Source organism: Oxyura jamaicensis, chromosome 18 (genome assembly GCF_011077185.1).
Source record: "Oxyura jamaicensis isolate SHBP4307 breed ruddy duck chromosome 18, BPBGC_Ojam_1.0, whole genome shotgun sequence".
Classification (NCBI taxonomy): Eukaryota; Metazoa; Chordata; class Aves; order Anseriformes; family Anatidae; genus Oxyura; species Oxyura jamaicensis.
In genome coordinates, this window is record NC_048910.1 from 5788953 (window position 1) to 5803571 (window position 14619).

The 14619-nt window shown below is 43.1% G+C and overlaps 1 protein-coding gene across 6 annotated transcripts in view; it reads right to left on the reverse strand.

Moving 5' to 3' along the window:
- Positions 1-14619, reverse strand: part of TMEM94 (transmembrane protein 94) — a 50308-nt gene that overhangs the window by 15879 nt on the left and 19810 nt on the right. For 4 of the 6 annotated variants that reach the window (XM_035342064.1, XM_035342066.1, XM_035342067.1 and 1 more), the window contains 13 exons: positions 14011-14138; positions 13292-13428; positions 12455-12651; positions 11531-11682; positions 10778-10880; positions 10377-10463; positions 9951-10067; positions 6119-6175; positions 4169-4273; positions 3459-3623; positions 2957-3166; positions 2475-2790; positions 1588-1761 (listed from right to left, as the gene is read on the reverse strand). In XM_035342064.1, coding sequence (XP_035197955.1) covers positions 1588-1761; positions 2475-2790; positions 2957-3166; positions 3459-3623; positions 4169-4273; positions 6119-6175; positions 9951-10067; positions 10377-10463; positions 10778-10880; positions 11531-11682; positions 12455-12651; positions 13292-13428; positions 14011-14138 — 1948 coding nt within the window. Of the gene's footprint in view, positions 1-1587; positions 1762-2474; positions 2791-2956; positions 3167-3458; positions 3624-4168; positions 4274-6118; positions 6176-9950; positions 10068-10376; positions 10464-10777; positions 10881-11530; positions 11683-12454; positions 12652-12843; positions 13005-13291; positions 13429-14010; positions 14139-14619 lie in introns of those variants that run through there. The other 2 variants (XM_035342068.1, XM_035342069.1) reach the window with 2 other exon arrangements.

Below are 14619 nucleotides of genomic sequence, written 5' to 3' on the forward strand. Positions count from 1 at the left end.
CAGAGGATTTTCCAAAACACAGCAGCTCTCTGCTTTCTGCTATAAATAGTCATTGCACGCCAAGTTTATCAGCATAACAAACCTCCAAGACAAATAGGAGCTGTGTGTGAAAGACCGAGCCTGTTTCAGGGACACAAAGGAGTACTTGTGTGGGGCTCTGGTTAATTTTATTGTATAAACACCTAATCCTTCCCACCTTGGTCCTACAGTCAGATAGTCCTTGTTGGGAAAGAGAAAACAAAACAAGTTCATTGATTCATGCAATATTTATGCCCTGGACACGGAGCGAGAACTTGCAGATGACCACACATGTGCACATACCTACATTTCTGCCTGACAGCAACTGCAATCCGTTTCCTGTAGGATTCCCATTCAGCATCAACAGTGTCCCACATAACAGTCCCTCTAAGGGGTAAATGACAGTGACAGCGTGCTCCAGAAAATGGGGGGAGCTTGTTCAGCTGTCATTGCCAGCAAAGTGAGCTCAGCCTCTTCCCTCCCTAAATCACGAACTTAAAGGCCAGGATTTCTTCTCAAGGGAGAGAGCTAATGAACGGACAGGGAGGACGAGTATCCATTTTTGACTGCTGGAACTCGTTAGGAAGAACCAAGCCTCTAGAGGTGAGCCAATGAGACAGAGCAGAAAAAAATCTAAGAATGAAGCTACAGCAAGGGAAGACAGAGCCAGTACCAAGCCATTTTACTCCACCGAGGATGCTGGTGAGCCCCTCATTTCCATGTGGTTACTATGGTTTTGGGATGAATGCTGCCAGATGGTGAGGCACGTACTTCAACGGAAGAGTAAGGAAACATACAGATAAGCTACCTCCTATTTCTGCTACAGCTGTAGAATTTATGTGTCTCCCTTTGACTTCAGCGTGTCATGGGAGTGGGTGGATTCAAAGATTTATTCACAAATGCTGAATCAGGAGAGGTTAGTTAGGATCATCTGTTCTGACTCTGTGCAAATACAGCCATTCGATTTCACATAATAGCTGCATAATCCATTATTTCTGGTTGCACACATTTTAGAAAGTTTGAAGGGCCAAAACTCTCATGTGAGAGGTGTTCCAACGGTTAAATAACCTCACTGGCAAAATTCCTCTTAGAATTTACTCTAGACAGCATAATCCAGGTCACACATGTATTCGTCTGAGCTCCAGCCTCTGAACTAAACCGTTTAAAAACGAGGATAAGGAGTTGAAATGAGGCAACGTTAAAGGTTTTTCAGCTACACTAAGAAAGAATTAGCATCAGAAAAATTATTGCTCACAAAGGTAAGATAGCAAATGGGGCAAATGAAAAAAGCTCCTCCTAAATTAAGATACAAATTTGAGAAGAAATAGGCAAGAAAAGCCAGTTTACTTGGTAAATTTGGGGCCAACATAGTAACCATATTTCAGATTCAATATTGAACATATGCCAACTCCAGAGAGCCAGGTTTAGTTGATTTAAGATATTAAGAAGAGACTAAGAGCTCTGACAGAGAAGCTTTTAAATCTTGCTGAGGTGCTTTAAGATCTCACCATGCCCATCTGCACATCTCCCAGCCCATCTTTGGATGCCCAGAGAAAGAGGCAGCCTTACTGGTAGTGGTGTCCTTCACAAACAGGTTAATCATGTGGCTCAGCGGTGGTCTCCTCTTGGTAATTGATGAAAGCTTCCCCAGCATCGTCTCCTTAACCATCTCATCACTTGGCAAGCGGTACAAGGCCAAATAGTTCTCCTGTTTGAAAAGATCTTTAGCACCTGGTGTGAAACCTGAAACATGAATGCAAGGAGGAGAAAAGTGAGACTGTAACCAAATCAAAAGAAAGGTCCTCTTCTCTTCTGTGCCATCCATCTTGTCTGCTCTCATTCTGACATTCCCCCATAAACAGATAGGTAAGTTGTGCTCTCTGTGCATCTGCACCAAGATGGTTCAAGATGGTTCAATTAGAGCTCTCATGCTTCTGGTTCATTGAAGAAAGGAACTGTGACACTGAAGAACAAGCACTGAAGTGAGTTCAAGAGCTTTCACATTTTAATTCTAGTGCTGCCTCTAACCTTTTACCTCTTCTATTCCTCGGTTTTCCCATCCATAAAACAAGCTGAGGTACCGCACATCATTTATACCCAATCTCCTGGTAAAGCATCATGGTAAAGACAGGGCAGCCATCCATCCTTTAGTAGCTGTTCTTGTCTCCAGATAAGATTGTCAGACTTAAGCCAGAAAAACACCAAGTCTAACCAGGGCTGGCTGGAAATACCTTTGACGACAATTTTTTCCTCTGATAAAATCTACAAGTCTGAACTTGCCAAAAGCAACCTCTTTAATAGACTCTTCTGGCAACCCAACAAGGACAGAATCAGCTCTGTAATTCCACCTTTTCAGCAACATGAAATTGGAAAATATTACTCTTATGCTTTCTAAGAATTAAGTGTCTATTGGCAGCTCTGATTTCTTTGTGTCCGCTCATCCAATTTCTCCTTACCTATTAGCCTGGCAAGCTCACAGAGGCCCCAGGGTACATGGACAGGCAGCACGGCGTTGTGAGTTTCCTGGAGGGCAATGTTGCAGAGGTGGTCAGAGAAGCGGCACAGACGCTCTGTCACACTGGCATTGCAGAGATTGAGCAGAACGTTCAGGCCCAGAGGCTTGAGGGAATTCAAGTGCATCTGCCAGTTGGAGTCATCAAACTGGATGCAGGAGGGGTTCTGCTGGTCCTGGGACAGGCTAAGCATCTCCAGGTGGTAGTCACACACAAAATCTTCAGCCTCACAAGCCAACACCTCAGTGTCACCGGCAACCTGGTCCAGCGGACAGGAAAATTGTGGTTGTTACAATGAATACAGCTTGAGCACAGAATCTTACAGGGAATTTCCCATTTAAATTCCCAAAAGAGGAGACTCTACAGGCTTGTCTGTCTTATAGCTCCACACAAGACTAATTGTGTGCCCCTTCTATATGTCTTACCTGAGTATGTTCCTCTTCTCCACCCTCTGTGTCCTTACTAAAACTCACATTGGACCCAGAGGGATGCTTGCTTCTGCTGTTTGGCTTTCGGTGGGCATGGGCATCGGGAGCCTTTGGAGGGTCACTAGCCCAGTTGTTCCTCTCTTGCTCATTGGTTACATGGACTGCGTCTGCCAGGGAGCCAGAGAGCAAAGCATCTCTTTCGTGGGGCTGCAAGAAACCAGCAAAATGAATGGTGTTGATTCAGTGGCTGAACATGAACCACTATCGATTCATAAGCAAAATGTACTGAACTGGGAAGAGAGAGGGAAGAAGAAACACTGCTTTACAACCTCTGTAGAAGAGGATCTCATCCTTGCTGCTGCTTAATCTTTTAAGCAAAGAATTACAGCCACAGGAGTTCTCTCCTGGCAAAGAGCTCCCTCTACAATGCTACACTGTGCATGTCAGTCGTACTGTGCTTAGAGCCAACATACTGCATTAGGGGTTCCATGTCCCTCACCTCCTCTTCCATCTCAGGGTGGCAGAAGGACCGTGTAGACAGCTCATCAGTCAGGTCTTCATGGCTATCGTGAGGTGGTTCCACCTTCCCACTGAAGAACAGAACAGTCTCTGGGCTGGGGTTTGGCCAGGAGAGAATCCCCTGCTTGTCTACACAGCAGAGCACCTAGAACACCCCACAATACCCCCAGGGAAGCAAAATCTCAGTGAAAACATGTCTTGATGGTCACACGCATTTGCAAATATTGCCAAGTTAATAAACGCATGGGATGACAAATAAGTCATCCTTATCATTCTTCTGTCTTAAGAAACTGCAGAATCTGCGATTTCCCTGCTCTAATAGGATCGATAGGCTGTTTAATACCTATTTTATCTGAAGATATTGCAAAACTAGGCATGAAAACCAAGCAAAGGGAACAACTGCTGAACCTGTTTAAGCAGTTACATGTTTCAGCAGTTACCTTATCAGGACAGGACCAGAAGAGGGTTGTGGAACATACAGACATCCTTTTAGACACCACAGAGTATCTCTAACTACTGTTTTAGCCTGTAAATGTGCTGCTACAAGCTCTTCTGCAAAGACTGAGGGGTCTCCGCTACCATAACGGTGAACGGATTACTCATAGTCTGTGCTCAGGGAAGGACTGCATGAACAATGCAAATGGAGCATCCACGTAGGGTTTCTCCTTCTGACAACTCAGCAATACTCACAGTGACAGATCCCAGGCTGTGGAGCAAGCTGGAAGTGAAGCTCAGAGTTGGGGATTTGCCTTTTAAAACACAGAGGAAGTGGCTCCAGATGCAGCGTATCATTTCCTGCCAAGGGAAGCAGAGGACATCAGCCAGTTAAAGGCTCATTCAGGGAAGACAAGGGGAGAGAAGGAAGAAAAGGAGTACGACATAACCTGCTTTCAGGTTCAGCACAGTGATACACTGTAAGATAAACATCGGTCTCTGTGGGAACCAGTTAACTGATACGGTGCCGATGTTCTCATGGGAAAGGCATTTCTTCCCTGTTCAAAGGATTCTAAGAAATATTCTGACTGTTGAATCGAGAATTCACTGAAACTACCTTTGTCTATCCAAAAACACAGGAAGGAATTTGGAAGGGATTTCATCTGGAGTGAATCAGCTGCTACCTCTAGGTATTCTTCCCTGAATTAACCCTCATCTGCTTGGATCGAAGAATTGGAGGCCCTGCCCTAAGCTCAAGGTCATCACCCTGCAAATTGAGTAAGTGGAGTCACTGTGGTAAAGTGACTTTCCCAAAGTTACTTACTGAGGAAGTGATGCTGGAAATGAAGCCAAGGTGGCCTGACTACTGCATCATTACAAACGAATTGTAATCAATGAGGTAATAAACTGAAGGAAGGAGATATTTTGCAAAAATCAAAATGTCACAGTGGCACCCTACATCTTCCACATGAAAACATTCCAGATCAAGCCTCTCAGTTCAAACAACAGAGCTACATGTTTTTCTCTGGGCACTCCTAAAGCCAGCAAAACCAGGTTTGCATTACAGTGTTATTTTTCTGCTTTTTAGCTGTTGCTCTGAAATGCTGTCACTGAAGAGCACTTCCCCCCAAAGCTCCTTAGATCTAGTTCCTTAGATCCTCAGGGTTAGTACAGTCATAAGGTCAAATGCAAATAATCATGAGCTGTCACAAAGAAACAAAAAACCCTCTTGTTTAAACCAGTTTCTTGTAAGAAAAATCGTTACCTAGGTACAAAAGGGAAAGAAGCAGATCTTTTAAACCAGGAAGGTCTGCTCAATCAATCCCATTTTTAATACCTGAAAAACAGCTCAGCTAAATGATGGACTGGCACAGAAAGACAACAAAATATTCAGGAAAGAAAGCATGTGTACCCATGTGCACTCCTCTATGTGGCTGGGAGCAACAGGACAAATTGATTCTTATAATATCCAGGGATTTTTAATCACTCCTGGAGTCCATCTGCCTCCTTATGGAAATGGGAATCTTAATGCCAGATTAGACAGCAAAGTGTCTTTCCTCTACCTACCTGCTTAATCTGGATGATGCAATTTATAGAGTAGCCAGATGCGGTTCCTCCCCCTGAAAACAGGTCTTTTCAATGTCTATTTGTTCCAGATTTGGAAGTATTAGTAATGTTCTTAAGCTCATTAAGAAGCCTCTGAAACAGGATCAGACTTTTAGCATGAATATCCTATGCTCCCCTTTTCACATTTGGTCTTGATGCTGACCCCCATCCTTACTGTTCTTTGGTTTTGGCTTGAAGAAGCAGGTGTTTCTGATATAAGCAAAATAGGTCCCTTCTTTCTGACACACACCATAAAAAGTTTATTTTACTCCTGGAACAGGAGGACTTGAAAGAGGCACTTTCTTCAGGACAGAAAAAAAAAAGTTTATTTCAAACCGTCTGCAATATTCAGAAAAGCAAAGCTGGACTCAGTATCAAAGTAACCTCAATTTATGGTCACTAGAGCAGCATTTACATGGGAAGACGTAGGGGGAAGACATGCAACCTGCATGCACAGCAAATGAAAGCAGCAAGTGACAATGGACAACTCGCACAAGCAAAAAAAAGGTCTAGGAACAAGCAGGAGATCAGACAGGAAGGGGAAGGATATCATGAAGTTCTGCAGTGAAGCTGGAAGAAAACAATTCATAATAATAGTACCTGAGTAGATACCATCTCTGTGTAGCTGCTGAGAGTGTCCTCTGAAAACTTAGCAAGCTGCAGCAAGAGAAGAGACCAGTTACAATAATCGTGCTCAGAAATGTGTCATGAGGAACATCCTTCCCTAAGTACTATGCCTTCAGAGAGAAGAAAGCAGGAGTCCTGCTCTGTCAGAACTGCTATGCCAAGACAGATCAATAATTCCTCAAAGCAATTAAGTCTTCAATGGACTATGTCATTATCTACTTGTGAAGCACAGTCAAAGTGCTTGGTGCTGTACATCACAAAAGACACAGTCGTTATCTAAATGTCTACAGAGATAGCAATCAGATCCAGAGGAAGCTCTTTCTGGATGGTTATTTTAAGATAGAAAGAGCCAGTATTGACTGAACTGTTTTTAAGCTGTACAAGTCAGTTAAAAAAAAAGGAGCTAGATGAGTGGTTGTAAAAGCAGGTACCTGGAACACAACAGACACAGAGGAATGAGGTGATGTGAAAGGGATGTGGGTAGGAAATGAAAAGAAATGAGTTAGAGCAGAGCACTGTCACAGGGCTCTTGGAATTACACTGCAAAATTTACTAACTGAAAAACTGCATCCAGCATAAAAGAACTCCAATGTAGATATAATTTTGAAAACCAGTCTAAATGTAAGTAGATTCATAGGCATAAGGGAACATAGCAATTCCATTTGTATATAAAGAAAACAGTGCTCCAAATAGTAATGCATATATCTGGCACTTCAGAAGGGATCAGTTTAACATAGCTTTAAAAAAAGACAAGACAAATCTATCAGAAATTATTTGAACCGAAAAGTATGAAGAATATCTAGGAACTGTTTAACAATATTTTCTTAACATTTAAAAAGCAACAATCCCATCATTAAAATAAAAAAATAAAATAAAAGTCTGGTCTTGAGAGGGAGTGAAAACAGAAATAAAAGTTAATATAAAAATAAGAACAAGTACACCAGTCCACTGCTTGACAGTGAAATTGCAAATTGTATCGCAGGCAACCAGATGTGCTGAACAGTGCTATGCCTCATTCAGTGATATAATCATACAAATAATAACTATGAAATGTTTTCCATTTTAACACTTGCTACTGAAACTAGATTTGTTTTAAACTAGCACGCTTGGAGAACTTTCAGACTGTTACTGTTGATTTTGAGTAAGTCTTGAAGCATGGATTAAGACCCAGTGCAATGGAAGAAAGCTAACGTGGTGCCAATACCTAATCAGGGCAAGTAGACAAACCAAGTTACCACAGGACCCCAGACAGACTGATTTCAGACAGAATAACAGAGCAGCTGATATGAGACTCAAATTAAAAGAACAGAAGTGGAATAATACAATCAGCGCCAACCACCAAAAGCATATGGGTAATAAATCTCATTATGCTATTGTGATTTTTTTTTGATAGAATTATGAATTTGACTGATAAAAGTAATGCTGCTGATGTAGCACACTTGGTACTTTGACTTGGTCCTCTAGCAAAAGCAGAGTGATACCGGAGTAACAGGACCTACATATATATATAATTCTTTTCTAACTTTTCTTTTCTAAACCTTTCTATATATTAGAAATTGGCTTTCTGCTGTATCTCCAAATGGAAGAGAAACTAAGGAATAATTTGCAATAGGATGTGTTACTTGCTCAAGCAGGGCCAAATTCTAGTTATTTTATTAATAGGCTGAAATGAAACACAAAATCATTACTGATAGAGACTGTAAACTATAGAAAGATTGGGGAAGGGTCTAATATCAAAGAGAACAGATCGTTGTTACAGAACAGTACGGACTGCTTAGTAAACAAGCAAAAAAATGCATACCAACGGTTTAAAAATAAGTCTGCATACCTAGCAGCAAAGATGGAAGTTGGGCATAAAGGAGAGACTCTATATCCTAGACTCTATTATCGCAGTAACTCTGCAGATTATTGGCTGAACAAAACCTGGCCATTTAAAGCAGCGGCTAAAAGATCTAACGTGATCCTTTGTCCCACTAACAAGAGAACGTAAAGTCCAAATTATTCCAAAGTTTAGCACAAGCGCATCTGATACGGGAATATTTTGTGGTTTTTGGAGATTTATAATTCTACAGTGATCCTGAAACACTGGAGAAAGCTAAGAGGAAAGACAAAAGATTATAGAGTTGGAAAATATGCTTATAGTGACTCAAGGTGCTAAAACTGTTTTGTTAATCAAAGAGATGGTAAAGGGGAATGTGAGCAGCTACCACAGAATAGAACTTTTATTGACTTGGCAAAGGATGTTAAAAGTTTTAAGGGCTGGAAATCAGATACTACAAAAACTCTGTCATGGAATGTCAATTTTTAGCAGTGAAGGTAATTAATTACTGAAATAACCTATCAAAGGCAGCACGAATATTTTCAAACCATTACCAAATCCCTTTCTAAAAGCAATGCTGCTGTAGTCCGACTATAGTAATGAAACCTGAGGCAGAGGCTCCTCTGGGGAGGCCTCTGGTTTGTGCCATGCAGGATGTCTGACTACCTGCTCACAGAGGTTGCCCATGGCCTTAAAAAAATGGAAATCAAACAGCTGGAACGTGGTGGGAGGGGGCAGAAGGTGGAGAAGAGTGTCACACAGGCCAAGTGATTGGAGAGGAAGAGGGCCTTACCTGCTACATTTTGAACAAGGTAGAGAAGAAAGGAGTGAAATAGAGAGGCCAAAAGAAGACTGCCCTAGCCAAGAGTGAGAATGACCAAGACACACCACAACGGTTGTTCTGCAGCAACAAGGATGGAGGATCGTGTTTGAGATGTCACAGAAAGAGCTGGTTGGACAGAGTGAGTTGCCGGGACAAGAAAAAGAAGATAGGAAAGAACATGAGGAAGGTGCAAATGTGAGTGACAAGGCAAATGGGTATGTTGAGAATGAGGAGGTAGAGAAGCTGAGAATTCCTGGCTTTTCCCAACCAAAAAGCAAGGTATGTAGAGAAGTAAGAGGCTCCAAGGAAGGAAAAAAGGTGATGCAAAGAGTGGGTGGAAAATGTAATGAAGAGGAAACACTGAAAAGAGATGGTAAAGTGGCAAACATTTCACTGGGGGATGTAGCATGTGTCCTCCCGCCCAGGACACGGTAGTCATGTAAAACCTATAGGGGAAAGAACAGAAAATAGACTCAGGGCCACAGAGGCCAAGGAAGGACATGAAGGAGAGAGAAAATCTGTCCCAGCATAGGCATAACAGAAGCCAGCAGAGAAGACAAACAGCACAGTGCATCTCACCAACACTGCCACTGGGAGAGAACAAGAGACACCCATCAACACATTCAGTTCAGGACCACACATCCATCAGACTACCAATTTCCAGTCCCCAAAGCAGCACAATCACCAGAAATTCCTCTTACTCCCTGACCTACTGGCAAGGCCAGGCCTGCAAGCCAGAGCCTCAAGAGAAGGCTGCTCAGCCCGCAGGTTATAACAGTGGGTTGCAAAAGATGTCATGTATCCCATTCCTTCTCCATAGCTAAATGTTCCCTAGTTGTGGCCCCCACGTGGCATTTATCTCCATGTTGACTCCTCCAGCAGATTGTATTTAGCTGATAGAGAACGTGTGTCTTGATGAGATTGATGGATTCTCTGGAGCTTTCTATCACCTTTGGCGTATCTGTAGCCAGGCTGAAAAACTGAAACTCGTTCATGAAGCCACGCTGGCCTGCAGGAAGAGGACACAGCTGGGATACCCAAAGATCCAACAACCTTTCATGATTATGTGAATGCATCTTCTGAATTCACTCTGTTGGCCTCAAAGAATCCTTCTAATCTCCCGCTCTTTTCTCTGCCATAGTTTGATGTGGAGAGATACCTACCAGTGAGGTGGATGAGGCCTTGCTCATCTGGGCCAAGACTCTGGCTTCTCCAAAGGCTGTAGCAAGAATCCACAGGACAGGAAAGAGCATTGGAAGGATGGGTAGGACACCATTCACCTGAAAAAAACATCCCCAATTACGATCAAGCACTGAGACGACAAGAAGTGTCAATCAACAATCTGTCACACAGCCTCTTTTCCACCACTGTTGAGAGGATGGATTACAGGCAATCGCAGGAAGGAAGAGGAGAGCTTGCGCTGGAAGCAGTGCAACACAGGGAGAAGCACAGAAGGGGAGACACACACACACCCTTTTGGATCCAGTGTGCACAGGATGCTGGCATGGGATGAAGCAAGTTGCTGATGAATTAGTCACAGCGGTGCTCTGGGGAAGACAGGTGTAGTGAAGCTCAACACACTCCTTTACCTGTAGCTGAAGAAGAGTGTACTGCCAGGAAGCAATTCCAGGAGCTTTGAAAATGAAGCGCACAGCATTGGTAATCAGGAAGCCAGCCTGCAATTCAGAGGTGACACTGTCAGCAAACTACCACTACTTGTAGGGAAGGAGTTTTCTCTCCTTCGTAATGTTCTCAGCACTGGGAAAAAGGATGGAAGATATACTTGGTCTGCTGCTGCAGTTCTTCCATCCACTCACTGCTAGACAGCATAACATCTTTGCTCCTCTGAACTATCCAACATACACACAGTCAGCTAGTCAGCTGCATGAATTAGAGCCTGGACACAATTTCATGTTGATGGCTGCAAATTCTTCACCTTTATTGACAAACACAACTACTTTCAACACCAAAAGCTTGAAATGAGACCTACCAGTACAATTGGGACAGCATATTTCAACATCACTGACTGTACAGTGAACCTCTCATTATCCAGGGCTGTCACAGGACGTGACAATGCCATTTCCAGACACCACCTGAAAAATGGAAAAAAAAAAGCTTGAGATTTCAGCAGCCAAGGTCCTAACCCTGCACCTTCCTCAGATATAAAATTGTGTTCAACCTATGCTATGAAGGGGACCTTTAGAAGAGAAATCAAGATTCAATAGCTTTAGGAAAGAGAACATCTTTTTCTTGTTTTCCAAAAATGTGGTTTGCTTTCATGCTGAAATGGATACATTGATTTTATAATTGCCTTGGGGCCCTGGCCTTTGATTTACAGAAGATGCCACTGCCCAGAGAGTTATCAATTAATCTTTATCCTCAGTCTCAATCTCTGTGATTTAAAACAGTTTCATCTGGTAGCACGCACATTTCTAGCCATCATAAGCATGAAATCTATGACCTTCTTGCATTGTTCAAATGTAGTTGAAAAGTAATGAGCTGAACAGTAATACTTTGCATATCCATGTTTTTAAATATCAGCCTAAGATATCAGTTAAGGAGGACAACTGAAGACAGACAGTAAGTGTCTTATAGTTCTAGAATTCCCCGGTAATGTAGAAGAGACAGCACAGCATATTTGAAAATTCCCATACTGGACTGGTAAAATCTTACTTTCCTGACGCAAGAGAGCAGCAAGGACCTAGACAAGCTGTGCAGGTGTTGTGCAAAGTATTTAACCCACCTGACATTATCAATTATTGGGGTCTTCAAGACACGGAAGAGACGATACAGCTGAGGATTCTGAGGTCCTTTCTTCACTTCTCCCCGTGGGGAGGGTGGAGGTGAGAAAGGTGGAAACAGATCTCCTGGCTCCAGAACTATGTGCTCATCATCCTATAAAAGAAGTCAGAGAGCTCAAAGGCTGCACAGCTGGAGCCTCAGAGGAAGCCTGCTTCGAGGCACTGGACTTTTAGTGGGTCCTTCCCACTGCAACTGACACAACACGTTTGTCACAGTTCTTTCAGCCCTCAAACATTCACTAGTTAAACTTCTGTTTCAAACTTGAAGCAAAATTAAATGCTTGTGCTCCCTAAGCAGTGACAAGGCACACCTGGCTATTTCATGACTATTAGCGTTTGGAGTGAAAGGTACAATAAACAACAAAGGCAAATTTCAGGCTTTAAACTTTTGCTGGGCTTCTTCAAGCAGCAAAATCTTTGCATAGATCTTGTAATTGATTTCTTAATGTACTTCTACTCCAGGTTTTTTACATTACCTTCTTTTATAATAAATCAGTAGAAAGGGGAAGGCTAAAGGAGACAAATTTTTATTTCTCCACATAAAAACCAGGACAAAGTAGGGGTTTTGTATGTCAAATCCTACTGGATAGATTTATTCCTCTTATTATCAGCAGCACATTACACTTCCCCCTTGACCTGGAAGAGATGGAAATATGGTGCTTTGGTATCACATTAGCGTCTCCTGTCCATTGGGTTTGGGAGTTCACAGGGAAGATGCAGTCTGTCTAACAAAGCACTTTCTTTGACTAAATTGGAGTTTCAAAGCATTTTCAAGGCCAGAAGAATCAATCACTAAGACTTAGAGTATTAGCAAGAAAATCCTGGGAAACATGTCACAGGCCAGGGAACCAAGATGAGCAAGTTACCTTAATTCCTCTCAGAGAAGCAAATGACTCCTGGCCTGGCCTCAGAGCAATGACGTCTCCTTCTACCAACAGACTTACAGGCAGGTTGACAAGGTGACCATCCCTGTAGGCCCAATGGAGGGACCAGGATGGGGCATAAGGCATGTGGAGGTCTGGGTACATGGAGTCTGGCCATTTCACCTCTTTGACAAGGGTATCTGAAAGCACAGCATGAAGGAAGGAAGTAGTAACAATTCTGGAGGGGCCAATCATACATTGATTTACATCCTCTAGGGCCTATTGGTTCCATTCCCATGATCTTTTACCATTTCCGTTTGTCCTTGATGGCTTTCCCCACCACCACCACCACCCTGTATGAACAACCAACCAGTCTTAACCTTGATACATACTTGCACAACGGAAAAGCTAAAGGCTGTCCTTAAAGCTGCCACACTGAAATGAACTGCCTCCTCAAGTTCAAAAGCCCCTGTTGAGAAGATGCTCATGCACAGCAATTTATTTCCTTCTGTTCTATGTTGTGGTACAACCCCACGTATTCTTCTCTCATCATCTGCTGCAAGGCATATATTTTTGTAAGATTTTCGGGATTTGAAGTACTGCAAAGCACAGACATAACAGACGCCTACCTGGTAACACACAGATTGGAAGCACATGGCCACGACAGCTCAAAATAACTGTTCCACAGGACAGGCATGAGTAGGACAATTCCCACAGCCTGTGTCTGTGTAACGCAGGGCAAGGCTAGGAAGCTCAATTAATAACATATGTGATCAGGTTTGGAGACAAATCCTACGTGCAGGGAACACAAATTCAAAAGACAGATGAATAAGAACTCACCATTTATCCTATCAATGATTGTCTGAAGTCTCCTCTCCACCTCCCTGCACTTCAGCCTCTCTTGACGCCCAATCATGAAGAGATCCAAGAGCAGAAGGAGGAAGAGTGCCAGTGCATTAACTATCTCGGCACCTTGGCTTTGCACAGCAAAACAGAAGGAAGGAGAAAGCAGATGAGGTTTGAGTAAATGAATAGAACATGCTGCCAGCCACCCACAGAGATAAATGCACACTTGTTCAATTGTTTATTCCTACATCCCACAGGCTTACGGCTTAAAAAGAAAAGCAGAGAAGCTATGATCACACTTCTTTAGGATAATGCCACTAGAAAAGTTTGAAAAGACCTGTCTCAATTCAAAAATACCTTTACAAATAGTCGAGCGTGCTATGGCTCATGTGGCAGCACATCTTAGGAGCCACTGACTTCTCTGGTTTCAAAATCCTTCTGAACAACTGTAATGTCTCAGGACTTTTCAAGATCTAGGAACACTGTAGAATGAAAATCTCATTCTCTCCACAGAACAATCTCTGGGTCTATTAGAAGCAGAATTAACTCGGCTGAAGCTCTGTGAAAGAGACTGATAGGTACAGAACTACCAGTACGAGTATGCTAATGTTTAGACAGAACGAGGGGCAAGGCTGATATGGCAGCCATACATGTCAGGAGGATATAAAACTACCCTTTGCTTCAGTCAACCAGCAAATGATGTTTCTGCTTACCTCCCTTGTGGCTGGCTCCCATAGCAGCACAGCAGCAACAGCACTGCCAGAAGCATCAGAGATGCACCAGGCCAGTGGAAACAGGAGCAACGGTTACCATGGTACAGAAAACTGCTCCTCCACACCTCCTACAAAAGGAGAGCAGCAGAACAGTCAGCATTCATGGAACACAGAGCCAGGCATTTCAAAAAGCAGAGTAAGGATAAAGGCAGCAGTTAACAGGCACTCCCGGGTGAACACAACTTTGTAAATCCCCTTAGAATGATACAGAGCACCCCAGAGCAGTTATGGGGGTGCTACAGCACTAAAGGTTGCTCGGCTGGGGAGTCTGGGTGGACACTCTCATCTTTACTCTTGCTTGGAAGAATGAAAAGGCTTCTGTGCCAGGCCGCCCCATTGTCACTAACCCCAAGAGAAACACTTTTAACATTTAAAGAGTGTGAATAAACACTAGCCCTTTGTATTCAGTGCACATGCCAGATATCTTGGGGGACAAGGGGAGACTGCTGAGTTCCACAGCCCTTTCAACCTGGTATGGCTCTCCTGTGCACACTGCCACCAGTGGCTCTTGAAGCCCTTAGATCCTTCACAGCTGAAGCTGAGCTCCTG